Below are 23,691 nucleotides of genomic sequence, written 5' to 3'. Positions count from 1 at the left end.
TGTGCAAGTCAACATAAAAATGAAGCACATGCCCTTCAATGGATATGTACAGAACACAGTGTTGCCTTTCACCATTACAGAACAACGATATAATTTTTTCCAAGAACGTACATCTCGTAATTACTGTATTTACAAATGCGCATTTTTGGTACTTTATTTTGTGCACAATTAGCGCATTAAGAGGTTGATTTCCTGCAACACCACGCAAAGCACTTTGTGCTAAGAGTAGTATTAATAAAAAATAATTCCAAAATCAAACGTGATAAATGCAAGTCCAATCGCCTTCGTGAATTTGGAAGCCATTGAAGGGGTGAAAGTTGTTCTGGTGTGCAGCGCAATAATGCCGGACATCATAGCCCATTTGCTACGCCCCTACTTGACCACCTCATTGCCTCAGGACGAAGCAATTGGCACAAGTGTGGTGCTAATGTGCCTCCTTTTGTTCATTGCCTCTTCAAAGCATTATCATGTAAACGAATGCATTTTAAAGGCGTCTGCAGATTGACCAATATGAATGATTATAAACTGTGTTTTGAACAGTTTTCTTTTTTATACTGCGCTGGTAGTGGCTCACTCCCAAGCAAAAACTCAAGAAATTCCTCGATAAAACGACTCTAAAAGAAAACAGACAACAGAAGAGGTGACACGTTCGGAGCAATGTCCCTTCTTCAGAGCGGTGTTACTGACGAACATATTGTCCCTGGTGATGTTATGTTTTTTCATGCTCAAAACAAATTCGTACATTTTCTGTGGCAATTTTTTTTATCTCTTATAAATGCATCTGCAGAAATTTTAATTCAGGCCAAACTCAAGCGCAAGCCTCCAGCAAAGGAAATGAGTACGTGAAGACCTCTAGGTTTGTAGCAAATGACTATGTATGCAATGCTTAGTGCTGAATGTATAATAAAATGTGTATCGCAGCTTTGTAAATAATGCAAACGAGGAGACAGTAAAGAACACGGGGTTGTTAGAATGTTAGTTAGTCTCAAACCAAAGTCTTTCATTTAAATAGTTCTCAACCTGCGTAGCATTGACAGTCCCACCACTAAGAGATTGAAAGTGCATCAAGAAATGCATAAAAACGGTAAGTTAGAAATGCTTTGGAATACTCTGCAACAACCCCAATGTCCTCACTTCAAAAAGGAACATGAAAGTGTATGCGTGATGTAAATTACGAAAAAGTACATCCAAGTGACACTACATTCATTGCAGTTGGAAAATGACATACGCAATGACATGACATAAATATAATGAAATGGAATTTAAGGACGCATTTGATAAAACAATCATCACATCTGACAGATATCAGCGATCACAGGACATATACATGACCAATCACTGGACACTGACGAAAGGCAAGGCAACAGATTTCCACCTTGGCGATGGACAAAATGGTAATCTCCCTGGGCTCTGTGGCTGGGGTCCAGGCTATGGAGCGAGAGCTCAGAGTGATTGAGGTTCGGCTGAGGGTAGAGCGCTGCCTCCAGCGGTAGAGGGCTGCTGCCCAGCAACCACAGGGGTGACATTGAACGACCTTCTAAGCCATCCACGTGGCAGCTATAAGCTCCTCGCACAGCAGCAGGCAGGTACGTGGGCTGGTCTCTGTCCAGAAGGTAAGTTGATGGCGGGACGGGCGAGATGGGTTTCAGGAGCGGGTAGGATGAATCTACAAGGTATTCTGCATATTGTCTCTTTGGAAGAAAAGGACAGGGCATCTCAATGTTCTCCAGATGACCAGGATAATGGTTTTCTGAAAAGTAGGGGTAAGGGGCTTCGGAATTTTCCCAGATGTATCGAGAAGACTTCCTCTCTGGTACAAACGGTTTGATCTCGGTTTTGAGTTCTCGAAGAAGTCTGTTGTCAGGCAAACTTCGTCTCCGGGTCTCCCTCCGCATCCTCTCTCGGTACGTCTCGTGCACGGATGACAATGTTTCTGCCCTGTGCTCTTGCCTGCTCGTAGTCTGCAGTGGGGAGGTCAAACACTTCTTTTTCTTGAGTCTGACAGGAACTGGGTTGATGAGACACGCTGCCCTGGCAAAGCTCGAGCGGTCTGGCTGTGCCTGCGTGCGGTAGCTTCTCGCGTAGTTTTCCATTTTCATGGATTTGTAGTTCAAAGGAGAGCTCCTGCTCCTGTAGTAGTCGTAGTTATTCTTGTCGTACAAACTCATGAGCGTGAACCGGGCCCACGATGCCGGGCAGTATCCGGTGCAGCCCCCAGAGAGGTGTTTATGTGTTCGCCTGCGTGCCTTCTCTAAACTCTCGCACGATGCGAAGGACAAGCGATCGAGTTCACTCTCCGTGCACACGGACGTCCTGTCCACCAAAACAAATTCACTCAGCTTGGACGCAAATCCATCGGTGTCCGCATCGTCGTCTCTTTCCCTCTCCAATGAGATTTGGTTCACCACAAGTGGTGGTGCTGCCGCGCTTCTTTTGGGATTGACCGCATCACTGCTTGCAAAGCTCGTTTTCTTTCTGGGCACAGCGCTCGGTTTTCGTTCGGTTGATTGCCACTTGCTTTCCATTGCAACCTCACTGTCTAGCAGCGAGTCAGCGGAAAACGAATTTCCCATTCGCCTGATGGAAAGTGTATCGCTTTTACACATCACCATGACAGCCACTGGCGATGGAACAAGATTTGCTATTTTCAGGTTCGGCATAGACTTGGTCCTTTTTATGAATTTTTCAAACTCTGTAATCCTGCTGGTTACCAGGTCCTTCGGCACTTCCTCTGTTTGTCCGCCCTGGTTGGGCAGCAGGCCCATACCGCTGCCCTCGTACCGTTTCACCATGGTCCCAACGCAGCACAGCGACGGAGACGGAGTAATTTGCTGCCGATCGATCTGATGCATGGTCCTGTACAGCTCGGAGAACTCCGGGTCGGTGACGCGCACCTTGCGCTTAACTTTTTTCCTCTTTCCGCGATCCCTGCGGTTGATGTCGCCGATCTCGGCATATTCGTTGCGCTCCTTGGTGGTGAGGTTTTCGGCGCTCTCGGACTTGAAGGGCTGCTCGGTCTCCACGCTGTGGCTCTCGTTGAGGAGGTCGTCGCAGCTGTGGGACCGCCGCTTTGCCAGGCCTTGGTCGACGCCGACGTCTTCGTCGCAGGTCAATTTTGACGGCTCGCTTGGCCTATCCGCCACGGTAAAGCGAGAAGCGCCTGGGGCCTCTGCTTCTGCGCTACGGAACGGATGAGTCTGACTGCTACCGGGGTTACTACAAACTACATCACTGTCAGAAAACAAGAGGGCAGATACCGAGTCCCCACCTTCACCATCCACAGGAAGCGTTAGGAGAGACGAAGAGAAGGAAAAGAGCAGTTGACGGCAGAGTTAAGAACAGGATCAGAACGTGAGAGAGTGCAGCAAACAGGGGAACATTTCACAACGAGGTCTCTGCAATTGTTGATTAATTATTTTTGACGAGATAAAGAGTCATGCAAATTGGCGAAAGTGTGTGTTAGGTCATCCATGTTAATGCATTCAACACATGCTTGTTACGATAGAGCATCTCTTTTATGTGAAGATTAAATAATGTCATTAAATTTGATTACATTTATGTATTTATGTCATTCAATTATTAGATTTTATAAATGCATTTGCGGCAACATTTTATGTACAAGTAAACATTTGCAGACAGGAAATTAATTTGTTAACATGTAGAATCGGAAATATTGAAAAGATGAAAATAAGAAACATGATATTTCCATGATATCAATCAAAACGATCAACTAATAAAAAAAACATTCCAGTGCACATAAAAGGTAAAGGTGCAGCCCTGCAATTGCTTGCTCAGATCACTGTTGGCGGAAACGCACTCCACTAGAGGGAGCTCCAGCGAGTCCTTCTGGAGGGTATTTGGCCTATTCTTCCCTGCTGGTCAGACGAGACATCTTCAGAGAGATGCGAGTACCCACACGACCTGCCGATCGTTTTACTCTACATATTAAACAAATTATGCATTATATGTGCTATCGAGGAAGACTATATCCCTTGATATTAATTATACACATTCACTTCTGCCCGAATGAAATACTGGCTCGAAAGGTGAAAATAATGTTTCAATGTGTCAGGAGTTTGTTTTCGGTGAAATAATATGAAGAATAAAAATACTAAATCCAAGCAAAACAAAACCAACATAAACACCACACAGTGAAGTGATTACTGTATTAACAATCCTTTTGTATTCGTTTCTACATAACGCGTTCTAGACAAACAAATTACATGTAATCCTAACAATTTAGCCTCGAATTATGCCGTGAGCCGAGCGACACGGCATGTACCAGTATTGAAAGAGAGACGCACACAAGGGGGCACACCCGCTTCATCTGGGGCAACAAATTTAGCTCTAAGCCTTGCAGAGTGGCGCCGGTTTGCAATGCCCACTGTCTGGCGCACGCCAACCACACACACGTGCCACTGCTGACATTAACCGCACGGGACTCCCGTTGAACACATCGATCCAACAAGTCACCACGGTGGCTCGGGGGGGGGGGCTATGTTTGTGTAAACCAATCCATGGGTTGACAAGTTGAGCGGAATGCGTTGAGCGTGCCATGTTTTTCTCCAATGTAGAAATTCCGCGAGTAGGTTTGGCGAATCGGTAAGGCGACAAGCAAAACGAGGCGTTTACAGCAATGTCGACTCGCCACGAATTGCGCGCTCGTGGATGACGTGAAGCGAGGAAGCGCGACAGGGCTCGGCCATCGTACCTTTGGAGCGAGGAGAGAGCGGTGCGGAAGTGATCGAGGGCCTCTTGATGACGCTGCTGAGGCCCTGCATGGGGATGTCCCCTCCTTCCAGCACTGCCTTGTACACCTGCCTCTCTTCCTCCTCACAGCCGGGGGCCCCCACGGGACTCACTGCCGGCTCCGACTGCCTTCTCACGGCGTAATATCCCGGCTCCATGGAGCTGTGTGCACAGGGGAAACGAGCACACAAAAAAACAAGGGCTTTTTGGTCCGTTGTCCATGCGCGCGACACGGTTTTCGTCTCGTCTCCGCGTGCAAGTCTCCCGGCCACGGACGCTTGCAGAATAGCAATAGGATAAAAGTGTGCCAGCGGTTGGTGGCAGCCGCTTTATTTATACAATGCTGTAACAGCTCGAGGGTGGAGGCGTGAATAGATTGCAATTGATGACTTGATAACAATAGCTGCAGTTTATCCTCGATTGTCAACCTACATTAGGGTCTGAATGCTATGTAGGCAAGTGTATGGCGGCTTTAATATGTCCACCTAAAGAGAAAAACATACGATGCAGCTGGAAATGTTTGAATTTTGAATTGCTTGACATCTATTCGAAGAAAAACTCACCGTCAAAAGACCGTGTAAAAAAAAGAAAACTTGGAAATAGATATATGCAATGAAATTAAAAGAATATAATTTCACATACATCGTCAGCGGTTAATGCTTTGACATTAATTCAAAAAACTGTTCTTCATTGTGCCGATATCAAATCATAAACATCTAAGCAGGCTTGAGCTTGGACAGAACTTGAATGGACAACCACCGTGCACAGAACAGGTATTATAGGCAGCTACGGTTGGTATGTTGCATACACCAGTGGCTGGTCAAGCAAAATCTATTGTTGTACTATACCTTTATGCTCACACATCTACGCTCACCCTTCAACAACCCACACGGCACAGCGTGAAGTACGGTAAAAAAAAAAACTCCATGATCGCACAGCGTGGGAGGGCCCTCACCCAGTAGTGGATTCACAAAAAGTGCCGCGTGCACACAGAGACCCAGACAGCTCCATTTCCATGACAATTAGAAAATGAGCCGTGCTGGCTTAATGCTGGAATGGCCCAGCACAGCGTATTTATTGTCCCAATGCTTTGAAAGTTGGGCAGTCCAGCCATAAGTGGAGGGAACAGGTAAACTTTATTTTTAAATAAGATTTAATATATTTTTGGGTGAGTTTACACTGTCCATCCCGGGCTAAGGTCTATTATTTTTAACAAAACATAACCCAGAAGTTGACCCAAGTGAGGGATGCATTACTTTACTGTTGATTTGACAGTGTCGAATGGCAGCTCGGATGCTTGCCCATTGCACGCTTCTGATAATCCTTCTCCACTGGCACAACTGAGCCGAGCTAGGCCACAGCTGTCACGATACACGTGGTTTCCCACTAGCAATTTGATGTGATGAGTCGTGACCAAACTGTGATAAGCTGGACTAACTAAAAAAGATAACCGAATCTACCTCATGACCAAGCAGGACCAAGCAGGACCATGCGCAGGGCTAACGACACATGTATCGCATGTGGCATCAGTCACTCCACTGAGGAGTATTAATGATATGGTGTCACCACGTCATATACGTGCGTATCGACATTGTGTTACATCGGTGGCATAGCTTGGCTTTCTGCAGTGGGAAACAGCCCGTACCCTCCTTACTGATCCACGGTGGTTTGGCCTGGCACAGCCCCGGCACAGCATGGTTGTGCCAGTGGAAATAGGGTATTGAAGGGAGCGAGCGGATTGGTCATCCTGTTAAGGCCTGTCCATAGCAATAAGCGTCTGGCCTACTGGATCATTGAAAAAAGTGGCAATGGGAACATAGCATTAGCCACGCATTAACAGAATCAAACCAAATATACTTTTAGAAAAAATGTGTAACATTCAACTTTTGATGTGATGTGTAAATTTTTTTTATTTGAGTATATCAAAAAGATGGAAGAGTAAAATCACCTCACACTTTCAGCTGCTAAAGGAAGACCTTGAACCTCTTTTTCAGTTAAAAATATATAATTTAAAGGGATTCATTATTGTGAGAGCACATCAATGCAAGCGATGAATCAACATAATTACAAGCAGTGATTAATATCACGGCCTTTAATGTTATTAAAAATGCAAAAATAATACAAATCTAAAATATTAATGACAAAATTACCAGACACAAATTTATAACTTGCATGATAAGTGATATTATAATGACCTATTCTTTTTTTGTAGTTTCCTTAATGCACTTAAAAACAAACAACCAATCTGTAAACAGCTTTACGCATGTGCATGGAATTCTGATGACCACCATTGGTTCCTTCGAATATTCTTTTCAATTACTTTAAGCAACGAAAGTGAAAATTGGCTGGAATCCAAGCAATTATCACATGGACAGCAATACCCTATTGGCTGCACTTTCCAATCGAATGGTGCACTTTCCAAAACAGATACAATTCTTCCCACGGAGCCCATTTTTCATGTTTACTTGTTGAGATCGGCTCGTCTTATTTACACCAGCCAATTAAATTGCCATAAATCCTCAGGGAATGTTTTAATGGAGGCTGTTATCTTTATGCAATGTGTTCCTCCAGCCTAAATAAAGATTCTGATTCTATAAACATGCTTAATACTTGGAACTCTGTTCTCCAAAAGCATTTTACCTTCACACATAGCTATTGCAGTATATGGAGAGAACAAAATGAACTCAGTTTCGCGTGGCTTTTAAGAATCCAGTATTGATGCTGATAAAATAATTAGCACTTGACTCACTCTTTTTAATTAGAATCTGACTCACTCTTCTCATTAAGCTCATTTGGAAGTATAGGGCATTTCACTGCCGTTACGTACATTAACTACAGCTCAGGTTTGATGGACACATTGATGCAGTCTTATCACTTTTCACGTGTGGAAGACTTACATACATATACAAATGTTACAGCACACGAAGCAACGTTATTTTTTTATCTCCCTTTTGCATTAACGTCGTAACATGGAGAATGTTATGCATAATTAGCGATGGGACTGTCTAGACCTGTCTTCTCCACACTGCCATGTTAAATCCAACACACACACAGCAGCAGCGTGCCTTGAATGGGACATCTGGCCAAGGGGGTTAAATTCCACGGTTCATGCCACTTCTAAACCATCTCAGTTATTCTACCATTTTTAAATAGGCGATACAACTCCGATGCAACATTTAAACCCGAATACAAATATTTCGATACTTAATAGTAATGCTATAAATGCATTCTTACGGAAATCCTCACCTCATTTTGGTTATCATTGTTACTAAAGCAAATGTATATGCAAAGAATATACAGTACACCATATAATCACAGAATATCATAGGTTACGGCTTTCGGAGCTATTTTGTTCCAATAGAAAATAAGCGTGTGTGTATATAAAAGCAGTTTATAAAACAAATGGACTATATAATACATGAAACAAAGTGTCATGCCATCCAAATGCAATGTGTTGGCAAGACAATAGCCTCCGATAATAGACAACAAAGAGAAGCAAAGGGGGGCTGGGGCATAATCGTCGTGAGTTGTGTAGATGGAAGATACTCACTAGCCTGATTTGTCTGTGGGCTGTTCAGCAGACGTGCTATAAGCAGACATCTGAAACAAGAAATGGCACTGGGGTTAAAACTCAATTTTTTTTAAAAAACCCAGAAGATACACATATCAGGGTGGGGACACTTGCAGCAATGATGCTCGAATAAAAGCAACGTAGTCATCTTGGTACACTCGCCGACGAATGAATAAGCTTACCCACATGATAAAATGCACACACAGAAACAAAAGCAAAAATAATGACGAAGCAAGCAATGAAGTTCACGTATGAATTGTATTTTACATGTAATGCAAATACAATGTAAACTAAATAACTACGCAATAAACGCCGAATCGTATTAGCTTAACGACGTCGCAACCTGACATTTTCTTAACGCAGATAATTTCCCAACAAAACCATAGCCTGGGCACAACACAATGCACAGGATAAAACACACAAATGCCGGCCGGCTTTGTCTCCTAATACAATGCGTGTAACGCAGATCCTTTGTTACAAACCCACAAACTGGGCATCCTTAAGCAGCAGCAGCAGCACAATTTTTTATCATTCTTTTTTTTAAAGCCCACCCCCTCCCCTCCTCTCTCTCTCCAGGCACCACCACGGGGATCACTAACTTACCATTCTTAACGAACCACCACCAACACCACCGCGCATTTCGTCCCATTCATGATATCATCTGCTACGACTTGCAGGGCAAAACAATGGGAGCGTGCGAAAGCACACGCCGACTGCACGGCGAAGCTCATCCCTCGTGTTGACTGCATGCAGCACGACAGTACAGTGCTCCACACACACACAATGTGATCTGCTTTGGGGGGGCAGCAGCGGCTGCTGTGCCGTGAATTCAGATGACGGGGGGGGGGGTGATTTAAGGGACTCTGAGTGGGGCAACCTCGTCACTTGCTCAACGCTGAGCATTATACGGCGTTTTGATTGTGGGGAAACCTCTGGGTCGGCTATTTTTCATCCACCCCCCATGACATTTAATGCCTCTTCCCAAGTATATGCTATAACAACACCTACCGGGCACGCAATGGTTTTTTTTCTCTCGATATTTTTGTAAAAAAAAAACACTATATAATCATGAATATTTACCCATCTTTGTATTTCACTTCCAATTTTGATTTATGTGACTTGGAATTGTCTATTCCACATGTAACCATTATTCTAATTACAAACACAATAGACTTTGTGCATTTAATGTATTATCTGCAAGGATTCACACTCAATCGATATGCATACTGTCTGATAAAAAATCAAATGCAGAGGTTTCCAATAACAACCTTTAATGCTTCCTGTTAAGATAACATACTTTACAAACCAGCTCTCCAACTATCCAATATGCGGGTGATGTTAACAAATAAAATAATTATTTAATGTTACGTGTGTTTCAAATTATCGTTCATAATATAAATTGTACAATAATTTATAATTATCATAAAATATAAACACACTATAGCTATTTAAGTAAAAACAAATATGTTGTCATTGTTCTGTACATACATTATTTTTTATTTTATTTATTTTTTCACCTACGTGACTTTACCGAAAGAACCAAAGAGTATATATACCAATACCATTTATTAAAATAAAACAAAATGTCCATGGGCAAAATACTCGGGGCTTAATTTCAGCCAGATCCTGGCTAGCAACGCAGAAAATATGAACACACCTGGCAAATACATCTTGCTTTGGTCACATGCCACCCTCCCAGAATGTGTAGCTATAGAGTGACCCAGAAAATATTCGGTCAGATATGAACCCTGGAAATACTTTAAGTTAAACCTACGCCCACCACCGAGCAGTAAAAGAATTAAGGCAGGCGAGTCAAGTCGAATGAGAGTGACACACGAGCCCTTCAACCGATTTCAAATGTTCTTCTCGCCCACGATAAAAATGGGATGGTCGCAAAGAGAAGCGCAAACCGACTGGGGGACACCAGCTGTGCTGCATCAACACCTGGACCTGCAACGCTGCATTGCTGGCAGCCAATATAATCCACCTAAAATCGGACAGCTTACGCCTAAACCCCTGCAGACGCCCTCACCAGTTGGCCCATATCCTCCCCCCTCTTACCCCTGGGTGTACGTGAATCACGGCCACACGTGTGTAGAGTGGTGCCCAGGCACACGGTGGGGGGGGGGGGCCCTACGTGGGAAGACGCCTAACATTGCATACCATAAATGTGGGCGAAATGTGACAGCAACACAAAAAAGGCGTCGTCTTTTGATGAATTTGTTCCAGCGGGGATATGACACGCGATTACAATGTGTCTCGTGTCGCAGCGAGGGTTTTGAAGAAAATAAATTGCAAACCGCTGAAATGATGTGCTGTATTTTTCATTCGGAGGTCGCGCAGATGATTTCAAAGCAAGTTGAGTTTGAACATTGATATAGCATAGCACTGATGAAGGCTTCCTAAGAACAGCTGAATTAGATGAGTTGTGTTGGTTGCATCAGCAGTGTTATTTTGCTTCCCATCTAGACTTTGTGCGTTAGCCTATCAATGTTACATGACAAACATTTAATACATTACTGAAAATAAAAAAGAGCCACTTACAGTGATCGCATTTGGAAAATGAATAATTTGAAATTAGGGGAAAAAACTATGACATTTAGGAAACTGAAATGTATTACATCTGGCCAAAGATTATGAATTAACACAACTCCAGATTAAAATAACTGTTTTAATGGTGTGCATGTACCTTCAATGTGCATTTTTTTCCCTATTTTAAATTTATAATATACACAGCACAGTACATCAGTTTGATTTGCACGCTGTCTGTTGTTTTGAAAATCTGTAAATTCAATATGAATCCATGAATCTGCGATGCTTGCGAGTCTGACCTCAAACCAATGCTGACCGACAATGAGAGGAGACTGCATTTAATAACAAAATGCTGAAGAAGCGGTAACAGAACATTACGATGGGCTTAAGCTATGAATCAGCACTAATCAAAGCTTACGAGGCAAAACTTTACACAATAGATTTCTCCTCCACATAACTTACCATATTCGAATCGAAAATCTATTGAAAATAGAAAAAAAACTCTCGTTGAAGCTGCACCTAAACATCTATATTAAAGCCCATTTATATATATAAAAGACAAAGTAGCTTACCAGAATTTATAAAAAGGATCTAGACATTAATAAGTGTAAAACCAACATCATCTTCAGCCATGGTCAATCGACTGCTGGAAGAAGGCCTCTCCACGTAAAAAAAAAGTACAAGCAGCCTGTTATTACTCAGATAAATATGTCGTATTTGCAGATCAGTCAACATATTTAATTTCCACTTGGTTAGCCTGGCATTAGACGATGAAGGCTGGTCAAATCTTGCCGTTACCATTGCCAGGCTCTGCATGTAGGTTCAGGCAAGCACAGCAAAAAAGCATGTTAACAATACTCCTGGGCGGAGACATTAATGCTAAACGAGGCCCACCAGCGCAATGGTGCTTGGTTCACTGCAACCTTGAACGTTTGAAAAACATCTCTAACATTAACACACGAAATAGCTTGATAGCACGTAAATACTTATTCCTAAAAAGCCCTTAAGAATTGGCTGACAACTCCCAAGGGAAATTACATTACCTAGAATTTATTGTGCAAGAGATTAAAATGGAAGTAAATTTACGAATTACATTAATGAGTATTCGGTCATATATTATGCACGAGTTTAAACACATTTTGGTACTGAAATGCACAAAAAAATGGGACGGTAAGAATGCAATAAAAACTTCACAATTTCAGTAAAAAGGTAAAGACTCAGCCCTGCAATTGCCTGCTCACGCCACTATTTGTGAAAGGACATCCACTAGAGGGAGCTCTGGAGAGCCCCTCTAAGTCATACGTTGGTTCTAGATTTTAAGTTTTCATGACTGCAAGGATTCACACTCTTTGGTTTTTTCGGTAAAGTCACATAGGTAGAAAATTAAAATAAATTAACTCCAGTAAAAATGCTGTAGCGTATGAAGCAGTTACACCTGATGACGGAGGCTTGTGTTGCTTCCGAAACGTCGTGAGCTAATTTATTTAAAAATTTTACCGACGTGACTTTACCGAAAAAAAACAAAGAGTATGATACGTTGGTCTACTTTGGCACATTTGTCAGAAGTCTAGGAAGTGGTGGGCATACCCCCACACGTTACCCCACCACACTTGACCTGCCAATCAACTGTGGTGTGCCCATTCACGCGGCTGGGTGGAGAGAAGCGGGAGGATTTAAGAAACTTGCCCATTGTTCCAACCGCCACGACGGGTGACTTCTGGATTGCAAGTCCATTGTGCTATCCATGATACCACTGGCAGCCCCTTTCTAATCAGTACCATGATTGAAATATTATCAATTAACCCACATTTTTGGGGGTAACTGAATTGAGAAGATAATAAAGATTGCATGGGTTAGTGCATACACCTGCAATGAGTAGAATATTGCCACTCAGCTGTGCTTTAACGTGCCACACCATAACAGTGTAGCTGAATCACATGTGCGGTATACTGTACTCTGCAGATGTGGGTGTCCACAACCACATGCTCAGCCATCAGACGCCCAATGTGTCTGGTCAGCAATGAGCTTCTCTTGGAGTAATAACAGGAAACAGATTTCTATTGTCATGGGTGAGGTGGTGGGAAATGGCAGCACCCACAAGGGAAATCCCTCGGCCAGGAAAACATGCCACCAAAAAAAGACTTAGCAACAGCTCCCCCGACCCTAGCCTCAAAAGCAGCGGTGGCGGCTTTTACTTGTGGGAATATATAAGGAATGCAAACCCCTTTTGTTTTAATTCCAAAGCAATGTGTTGTTATTCACTCGTGCAATGCACTTTTTCAAAAGTGCACAAAAATACACTTCATAAAAAAATGCTGGACAATGGATAAGAGTGCAACATCACAATTTCAAGCCAAAACCATTGATTTATATTTTTCCGTTATTTTTTTCCCCAAACAGCTTTTGGTTGCCATGAATAAACTCAACACGATCGATAAATAGCTCTCACGGACACTCAAACAGAAAGCTTTGATGGTGAAATATCTAATTTAAAGCTGAAAAATTAGCAGTTCTCTTTTTAGCTATGAATAAAAATAATGCAATTTTTGGAAATACCTCAGATTTTTTTTTCTTGGCCTGTGTGTCACACTTTCAAGTTGCGTGCCACATTCTGCATCATATTGCGACACCTTCCTTTACAAAAAAGTTTAATAATTTGCTTGTCCCAACGTGGACAATACCATTGGATCATAACATTGAATGATATAATTTGTGAAAATTACCAGTATCAATTTTATTTGAAATAAAAAGCTTATATGAAGGGAATATGTATTTATACGAATATAAATGTGGAAGAATGTGTAGATGCGTAAATAAATAATACACTTGATATGACCTTGGTCAGAAACAGAAATCTGAGAAGTTAAAAAGGATTTTTAAGACACGACTGGGTTTCAAGCTGAGCTTCAGTTAACTGTGTCATATAATACCACGGAGGAATTACTGTCTCCCAGTCACCTTGTCATACGCCGAGACAATGTCATGCAACACGTGAAAATGTCGAGTACATCAGAACTGTGCGTATTGCAGGAACTGACAATATACTAAGTGACATCACTGCATACCGAGATTACACAGAGATTCCAGTTGTACCCAACATTACCATAGAGACACTGTCACAACACGTGTCGAATGAATAGTCACATTCTACTTGTAACCTTTAAGAGGGTTACAACAAACCCCCATGTTGTGCGGAATCTAGTGCCTTCAAGAGACGACCACTTCGCAAGCGGCATCACTGAACCATGCGCACAGCCTCGCGAAAGGAACGATTTTGCTCTACATTATAGGACCTCCTTTGCCAGTACCAAAATATGATAATAGGTTTTTCCCCTTTTTTCTGGCAACAAAACAAGTGTTAAGATGTTAAAACACCAAACTGAAAGCTTTCACAAGGAATCATTAACCACAATGCTTGTGGTCAGAATGCAAACAAAAAACATACTCTGATAATATATGCATTGTCTTTGAAACTGATTGGTCCACACCAGAGACAGCTGAGCCAAAAAAAGGGGAAAAACCTATTATCATATTTTGGTACTGGCAAAGAAGGTCCCATGATGTAGATGCTCACCCCGAGCTCTCATTACTCTGATAGTGCATTGTCTTTGGTCTGTACGCCTCTTGCCGTCCTCTGGTCTAACACCATTTGAGGCTCAAAAGAAAGCTGTCTGGTGTGGACCAATCAGATTCAAGGACAATGCATATATTATCAGAGTATGTTTTTTTTGCATTCTGACCACAAGCATTGCGCTTAATGCAGACATGATTCCTTGTAAAAGGTTTCAGTTTGGTGTTTTAACATCTTAGCACCTGTTTTGTTGCCATAAAAAAGGGGAAAATCCTACTATCAGATTTTGCTCTACTCGAGCACAATTTCCCACAGTTATATTCTATCCACTTGAAAGTTACCCCTCTGCAAAGTTCAACTGCCAATTACCAGAGGTGGGACAAAGTCATTGTTATGCAAGTCCAAGTCGAGTCGCAAGTCATCAAATTCATGACTCGAGTCTGACTCGAGTCCAAGTCACATGACTCGAGTCCACATCTCATAGGTGGGACAAAGTCATTGTTATGCAAGTCCAAGTCGAGTCGCAAGTCATCAAATTCATGACTCGAGTCTGACTCGAGTCCAAGTCACATGACTCGAGTCCACACCTCTGCCAATTACATAAACAAATAATATCGACAAAGCTCCCTAGTTCACCCACTGGCATACAACTCCTCTGCTTCACGCTGCCCTGATATTAAGATCTCCGCAACTGCTTTTACCTTTGATCTGCTGCGAGTACTAAATTTACTTGCCACGTTTACTGCTCACCACGCGACTATTTGATCCTGGGAGTTGGCAACAGACACCAGGCTGGGGACCCGATCGTACGCATGATTAAACAGCGCGAGCACTCTAGCCATAATCACAATCTGTAATTGTGAACACATAAAGAACACATGTCAAATTATATTAGTGCCCATTAAGCTAGATGGATTCCATCAGGCTCGTCACTGTCTAATTAATAGATATTTAGCATTATTTATACAGCGTACGCTGGCTATGAGCACACCCAATGAGAACAAGATCAGGTTATGCTTTGTATGTGCGGTAGTTTACTCGTAAACAAGTATAACGTAAGCATGTGTTGTTTAAATCAGAACTGTGCTTAAATAAGGTGCGCTTATATCCAGCTTCCATCGTTCAATTTAGTCAGCAGCAATACTTTATTAAATGAAAGACTGATCAACCCAAGTTAGGCTTCAACACAATATCATAGTTGTTTTGTCTGAAAACATTGTTCTTCCCACAGATAAGTTATTGCATTCAAGATATCTACAAGCTGTTAACACACCGAGACGCAAGTTCCATGAATGCACATACCACACACTCACAAGTTATGCAACGAGGGGCGTGCTTACACCCACATTTATGCACACACATAGCCAGTTATAGACACTCTCTCATATTCATACTTTAGATGTAATGTAGCCCAACAAATATTTGGACAGCCACTGAGATGTGACCCAGTCACAGCAATCAATGTATTAATTTCCCATTGTCACGACAGCCACCTTGGATGCTGCAGAACATCTACGTGAACCAGTTTCTTTTCTCCGATTGGCAACAACCACATGGTGGATTTGTGATAACGCAGTAATTAGCACACTAATCTATGAACCAATGACCTTGGTTCGATACTTGGCAAGTGATATCTGAATCAGTCATGGGCCCTCCCCTCTCATAAACCATACAGACCAGAATGACGACATATGATCAAACAACCCCCACAACCAATATGGTATGGCAAGCCTTCATTCAGCAGTGGGCTTACAAAGATGTGTACATTATTGATACTATAAGTAATCCGTTAATTCACCATTATAAATTGTATCCATTCATAACCTATTTATTACTTTTACAAAAAATATAAGTTGTGGTACCCTAACACCACATTCATAGAAAGATACCTTTGAATGTTAAAGACACCAAAGACACATTTCTCCCGTATAGGCTTAAGATACTGTTGGGGAAAGTGCTGTTAGCGAGCATCTATGAAGGCCAGAACGGTAGACGAGGGGGTGGGTGGTCAGCCCCACGCCCAACCGCCTTTGTCTCCCTAGTGGCGATGTTTACACATCGATTTAGGGGCGGCCCAGGACCGGTTCAATAATTGTCACTGGTGTTGGCCGTGAACGGGAATCAAACTCCGGTGGCTGGGTTCATAGCGCAGCTACATATACGTACACATTAGTCCATCCATTGGTCCACCAATACAGCAGGAGGAATGTCAAGATATATTTGTGATTTGTGCTCAACATCGAGAGAGAAAATGGAACGGATACATTGTTTACACGATGGTTTGGCAAAGAACGATACTCCGTAGTTTGCAGTTATTCAACAATAAGAGTCAAGAAGCATGCCCTATAGCAATGAGTAGACTGCAGGTGAGGTTCCACGATGCATACAAAGCAGCAGCAGCAGCGAAGAGCAACAAAACTACGAATGATATTAAGCATTAGAACACCAAGTGCACATAGCTTGACTGTGTCCGACTGCTGTTGTTAATATAAGCGGCCGAGTGCAACATGACGCGGGCTAATGAAGATAATCTTCCCTGACAAGAGCCTTGGTCAATCGAATACAATTTTACTAGAATTTGATGCGGTATTGCTATGTATTCTTCGTCTTCTTTCGTATGGCTGGTGTAGATACAAAGCAACAACAACCTGAATTTCACGTTTAGGTGGTCAAGCCAGATAACGGCGTCAGGAGTAGCTGAGTATGGTAGCGTATCGCTGCGATGTCTCTTTTGCGACGTATTAATGAATACAGTCAAATTGAACGGGCTATTATGCAATGTTACATATTTGTTAGGTTACTAGCCGCTATTCAATCTTATTTTAGCAAAGCGCTTATTGGTGTATATTAGATTTGGTTTTATTATGGATATTGTGTATATGATGTACACGTACAAATGTAGAATTCAAGAATAAAATCATTGCCATCTTGTGTTCATATTTGTATTGTCTTTAAATACCGATCCATATGCTTTTGACTTTAAGAATATTTCCAAATTGAGAATTATATTACAAGTGGACATACATTTTTTACGACTATTTATCTTTTTTTCTCTCTAAAATCAGGCTTTAGTAGAGAGAGAGAAAAACCCAGTTCAATAGCATTATAAATGTATTCTGACTTGATTTGTAAGTTTATAATACATCGTGAATGTATTTATGTGCCTATACATATTATTTTTAAAGACTGAAATCGCTTTAAAATAGATCATGGGTCTGCGCTGAAAAATACTACACAGGTTCAACAAGATTGAGGGTAGTTGGTGACCCAGGGTGGATATATATTACCTGCTTTTCCTGGGGAGGCAGAATGGAACAGTTGCCTGGCGTGTATTCCCAGATCTTTCTGCGAAACTTATGAGGAGGAAAGGACAGATGAGATGAGAGTTGGAAAGGAATTGAGGGACTAAGATAAGACATGCAATACGAGGAGGCATTAGTAACAGAAGCGTCATGCTGGGAGACAGAAGAGACTGGGAAAAATCCATAAATCTGAGAATATACCAGGGTCGCTTGTGTGGAGGAAAGGAGCCATCCAGGCTTCACTGGTGAATTTTTGCATTTGCACCAGCTAATGAGATGAAATGGAGTTACAGTGCAAATGTGTCACTGTAGAATAAAATACGTGTACACATTTAGCAGGCACACCGAGATAAAACATATAGATCGTGATTGAAAAACATAATCTATTTTAAACAATAGACAGTTCTAGGCATCCTATTAATATATGTATAAGCCAAAAGAAAATGATAATGGATGATTCCAAAAGATTATAATCATGATGATTTTTACAAATTACATTTAAACAATACAGGATATTTTTTGTTTAAATGTACAATTTAAATATCCGTATCATGAAGAAAATATTAGTGAAGTATGAGTGGTTTTTTTTGTAAAATGTGTGATCTATATTGTACTTGCAAATACAAATGTTTTTTTGGCAATATTAGTATTTATCCGACTTTATTTTTTTTCAAAATGAGATTTTCTCGTGAGCGAGGATTATATGAAAATTGGCATTACAATCATCAAGCTCATGCCCAATGAAAATAAATGTCATTGTGAAATGAACCTGTCATTTTGCTGACAGTTCTGCAGATGCACAGGATACTGTTTTTTGCAGCTGTAATAATCATAGACTCAGTAAACACTGTAGTATTAGTTAATGATGTACCTCCCCGTATTGCAGACATACTTTCAAAACACTTCCTAATAATTGCAAAAGTAAAAATTACCATGATCAATGATGAAAACCAAATTAATTTAATGTTCGAGCTATGGTAAACACAGTATCATAGCTCTCATAAAAATATAAATACACCATCCCAAATGCCTACTAAAATATATTATAACAAATCCTTCTAAAATATCGAAAATGAATTTAAAATTAGTCTTAAATTCATATTATCAGCGAGGTTCCTCAACTGCTGTAGGAGAATGTGAACAGCTTCGGCAATTATAGTAGGGTCCTAAAATTCATACATATTTCTATGATGGGTGGCCGGAAGTAATACAATATCATGTGCCCACTGCCCAGCTGTGGACATGGAAGCAGCATCATGATTCAGGTTAACCATTCGCATGTGAAGTTGCCGGGACTGAGGACTCGAGTACAAGATGGTCATGCCGGGCATTGAGAACATGTGCTACGCAGGACCATTTTTCCTGACCCAGCATATGTAAGTGTGGAGGTGAGGGGGTGTAAAGGCCTTTATTCGTTTTTTTTCCCAGAGCCTGCAACAACACGTACTCAATTCAGGTTGTCCTGACCTGGCATGGCCCTCAAAGAGCACAATGGATATAATCAATTGCAAGCCACAGCAACGGGAGCACAGTGTACTACCCACAACACCGTTACCAAGTCCATCCATATGGATTTGTGCAGCCTCACAATTTCTAAATATATATTTTGCCCTGACTGCAAAGAACACATCCTATAGAATTTCCAACATACCCATGAGATTATTTTAAATGTCCCAGCCAATCAACGAATTGCATATAAACAGAGGTGTTTCTGATTTAATAAATGCAAAGAGTAAAATATTTATTATACAGGTATCTAATCAGACAATCAATAAGTTTGTTGTCAAGGAAAACATTGTTTCAATGTTCAACAACATTATGTAAAATCATGAAATCACTTTAAAAAAACGAAGCCTGATAAAGCCAGTGCCGTGTATATTTAAATTGTCGATTTTTATCACACAAAGCGGCATTTTTAAATTTCTCACAGTGATATGATCTCAGTAAAAAAAAAAGTATAAATTACATGAGTGCGATTTATAATTATTTTGAAAAAAAAGGATTCATTTCACACCGCGACCTTCGAATATAGTTGCGTAAGGAAATAAAATCACCCATGGAATGATTTTCCACACAGCGGTTAGACCGATAATGGGAAGGACTGAGCCACATTAGATGAAGACAAAGCTGAGCCACATGATATCACACGGTGCTGATTTGCCACTAGTAGCGTGAGATGGTTGCCGTGATCAGGGCAGGCCCATGATTCAGCTCAAGACACCCACTTACCGGCCTTTGGCCAAACTCCAGTTCGGCAAAGAACTTATACCACTCCTCGTTCTGAACGTCTATCTCCTCCATACTTACATAGCTCGGCTAGAGGATGCACAAGTGAGAAACAAGCATGACACAGGAGGGAAATTTTTCAAACAAGAGAAGGAAAAAGGAAAATTAAAACCCTGATACAACATTGCCATTGGACAGAAAGGACCACCATAATTCAGAATCTCTATAGAGAAGAACTGCCAAAAACAAATGAGAAGAGTGAACACTAAAATAAAACAAAGTAGATTAATTTCCTTTCAGTGAGATATCTAAATATTAGGTATACTTCCAGACAACAGTTTTACACAATTTCAAATTCACAGTACTTTGTGATAGAATGCAAAACAACTAGCCCGCAATGTACACAATTCACATGGGTTTAAGGAATCAACTTTTCTGGTCACCCAGCAGTTTATTCAGGAAGTAAACTTACTCTGCGTGTCATTCCTGTTTCCCTTCCATTCTGTCTCTCCACCTGTTCCTCCTCCTCCTCCTGCACAATCTTTCTTGTACCCACTGCTTCAGGCCCTGTTTTCATTCGCTCGGCTGCGTTCTCAGCTCGTCCGTCTGAACCCAGCCTTCCATAGGCCTGCGGCTTCTTCACTGGGAGCTCCTGCCACAGTGTTTGTGGCTCCTTCACCATCAGGCCAAACGTGGTACAACATGCGGAAAGAAGAGACATTGTGCTTTTTTTCCTGTCCCGTGTGCCTTGCCGTGCAGTTGAAAATTTGTACCTACTCAACAGCTGTTTAACTGTCAGGCGTTTGGCTCCCACTAATGCACAATTGCCATTTCACTCAAAAGGGTATCACCTGCTCTTCATGCATAAATAAAAAGCAGCCACTTGTGATCTTGGCACCCATTGTCTGGACTCGTCATGGATAGAGCTAAAATAGGGGCCATTACTTCATCAACAAATGGTAAAATGACAAAGAACAAGGAAATCAATATCCGAATGACAGTCCAGAAAAGTTTTAATACAGCCTTAAGTTTGAACATAAGAGAAGATGCTGTGACAGCAGTTTTTGTTATTCACCACAACTGCTCATAAAAATGTCAGAGCAGTTAATAAACTTGGAAAACACCTCAGTGTAATTAAAAACAAATCCAATTGACTCAATTAAGTAATAAATTATCTACAATTATGTCACTCCCATTCGCACATTAACAACATTGATGCTAGTAGATACCACATTAATTAATATTATTCTCCTGAAACAGAAAACCTTCTTTCTTGTATAAAACAAAAGGAAAATTGTGTATTAGAGTCATGCCAGGCAGGCTTTTTCATGAAAACAATATCTGGCCACAAGGTCAATTATGCCCAATTATGTTCAGAAAATGTAAAAAAATAGATATATACTTTTTATGAACAGTTATTTTGAAATTTCATTTTTACCTTCTCATTAAAGTCACAAAAGTGAATTTATGAATACAATTCAACATTTCTAAGCATTAACTACAAAGCTGAATCACTTAAAGAGTCCAAATAACACACTAAATAAAAAAAACCTGGGGGGTAGTAGCATTGGTGCGGGTGGTTAGCACACTGAAATAAACCTGGCGATCTCGGTAAAATATCTGGCCGTTGCAACATAAGCTGCGATTGATATTTGAACCAGTCACAGCTACAACCTCATTTTCTTCACCAAACAACAATGACCGATATGATGAAGGAGACTGGACTGTACTAAAACAACCCCCATGACTGAAATGTGGGACAACCCTCACCCAGCAGTTAACAAAGGGCTTTAAAAAATAAGGAATTCAAACATACCGTCCCCTCTAGAATGCAGAAATTTAAGTGGACTTCCTTCACAACTCAACAGCCATCACTGGACTCAAAGGGCCTGCCAGGAACATATTGTGCCCCCCCCCCCCCCTTTGGATGACACACACACAAAGACACCGGGAGTAATAGGAGGATCGAGATACACATCGTCAGCTCCTAGCATATCTCAGCAACCCAGCCAGCGAGACAGAGCAAAGAGTCACACGAGCAGAGCCTTCAGTGACAACCAAAGCAACTAGCTCAGTCTGCTTCGGCATGGACACAGCATCCAGAATCAACCAGTGGGGTATGAACTCGGCACACCCTGTACACAGTCCTTGGAAGAATTTAACACACAATGGGGGTAAACAAATGTGTATATTTTCTCAGTTGATAAGGAATAAATAATGAGCAACATTTTTTTAAGGCAGCAAACAGCAGTTATATATGTAAAGGGCACAAGCTTATGAGAAAATGTTGTTTTGGTAAAGGAGTAACTCACACATTGCTAAGTGTTTGCAAAAAAAAGCCAAGTTAAAAGGAACGAATCGTGAGAAAAAGTGCATAAATCCTTCTCTTACCGGCGCTTCCTTGTCTAGAACGGATGACCTTCCCGGCTCATACTCAAAAATACTCTTGGGCTCCGCACGATAGCTCCGTGTGTCCACGCGCTTGTCAGGGGGCTCCCACTCGCTGTCGGGTGGGTGGGTGCAGGGGAAGGCGAGGGTGGGTGGGTTGCAGGATGGGGGGCGTGGGGTGGGTGGGTGCAGGGGGAGGGGGAGGGGAGGGTGGATGGATCCATGGGGAGGAAAGGGAGGATAGGTGGGTGCAGGGGGAGTGAGGGTGGGAGGGTGCAGCAGGGGAGGGTGGGAGGGTGGGTGGGTGCAGGAGGGGAGGGTGGGTGGGTGCAGGAGGGGAGGGTGGGTGGGTGCAGGAGGGGAGGGTGGGAGGGTGGGTGGGTGCAGGAGGGGAGGAGGTGCAGGAGGGGAGGGTGGGAGGGTGCAGGAGGGGAGGGTGGGAGGGTGCAGGAGTGGAGGGTGGGTGGGAGGGTGCAGGAGGGGAGGGTGGGTGGGAGGGTGCAGGAGGGGAGGGTGCAGGAGGGGAGGGTAGGTGGGAGGGTGCAGGAGGGGAGGGTGGGTGGGAGGGTGCAGGAGGGGAGGGAGGGTGGGAGGGTGCAGGAGGGGAGGGAGGGTGGGAGGGTGCAGGAGGGGAGGGTGGGAGGGTGCAGGAGGGGAGGGTGGGAGGGTGCAGGAGGGGTGGGTGCAGGAGGGGAGGAGGTGCAGGAGGGGAGGGTGGGAGGGTGCAGGAGGGGAGGGTGGGAGGGTGCAGGAGGGGAGGGTGGGAGGGTGCAGGAGGGGAGGGTGGGAGGGTGCAGGAGGGGAGGGTGGGTGGGAGGGTGCAGGAGGGGAGGGTGGGTGGGAGGGTGCAGGAGGGGAGGGTGGGTGGGAGGGTGCAGGAGGGGAGGGTGGGTGGGAGGGTGCAGGAGGGGAGGGTGGGAGGGTGCAGGAGGGGAGGGTGGGTGGGTGCAGGAGGGGAGGGTGGGTGGGTGCAGGAGGGGAGGGTGGGTGGGTGCAGGAGGGGAGGGAGGGTCGGTGCAGGAGGGGAGGGAGGGTCGGTGCAGGGGATGGGTTGCAGGAGGGGGGAGCGTGGCGTGGGTGGGTGGATTGCACGGGGAGGGGTGGGCGTTTGAGAGAAATGCGGAAAGTGAGAGTGGGGAGGGCGGCAATTGGTTGTAAACTCCCAGCAGCATCGTCATATGGCAACAACAACGACACAGTGCGCATGGCATAAAAGAAGCCTCATAGCGAGCCGTCATATGCGACACCAACTATCTTTATCACGGATGATATATTCAAAAGAAAGGAAACTGTTCTTTAATACAATACATGTTTTAAAAATACACACTGAAGGCATAGTTTTACTCAAGGAC

At 42.8% G+C, this 23,691-nt stretch overlaps 1 protein-coding gene across 20 annotated transcripts in view; it reads right to left on the bottom strand.

Moving 5' to 3' along the window:
* The window catches only part of LOC144934165 (sorbin and SH3 domain-containing protein 1-like), a 134,022-nt gene that overhangs the window by 21,365 nt on the left and 88,966 nt on the right, over positions 1-23,691 (bottom strand). For 15 of the 20 annotated variants that reach the window (XM_078859686.1, XM_078859684.1, XM_078859685.1 and 12 more), the window contains 7 exons: positions 22,343-22,454; positions 20,424-20,624; positions 19,955-20,041; positions 17,711-17,776; positions 8,300-8,349; positions 4,712-4,911; positions 1,376-3,268 (listed from right to left, as the gene is read on the bottom strand). In XM_078859686.1, the coding sequence (XP_078715812.1) occupies positions 1,376-3,268; positions 4,712-4,911; positions 8,300-8,349; positions 17,711-17,776; positions 19,955-20,041; positions 20,424-20,624; positions 22,343-22,454 (2,609 nt within the window). The remainder of the gene's footprint in view (positions 1-1,375; positions 3,269-4,711; positions 4,912-8,299; positions 8,350-17,710; positions 17,777-19,954; positions 20,042-20,423; positions 20,625-22,342; positions 22,455-23,691) is intronic. The other 5 variants (XM_078859694.1, XM_078859690.1, XM_078859705.1 and 2 more) reach the window with 5 other exon arrangements.

Source organism: Lampetra fluviatilis, chromosome 9 (assembly GCF_964198595.1).
Source record: "Lampetra fluviatilis chromosome 9, kcLamFluv1.1, whole genome shotgun sequence".
Lineage (NCBI taxonomy): Eukaryota > Metazoa > Chordata > Hyperoartia > Petromyzontiformes > Petromyzontidae > Lampetra > Lampetra fluviatilis.
The sequence above is the reverse complement of the archived record's forward strand: the minus strand, read 5'-3'. Positions and strand labels throughout refer to the sequence as shown.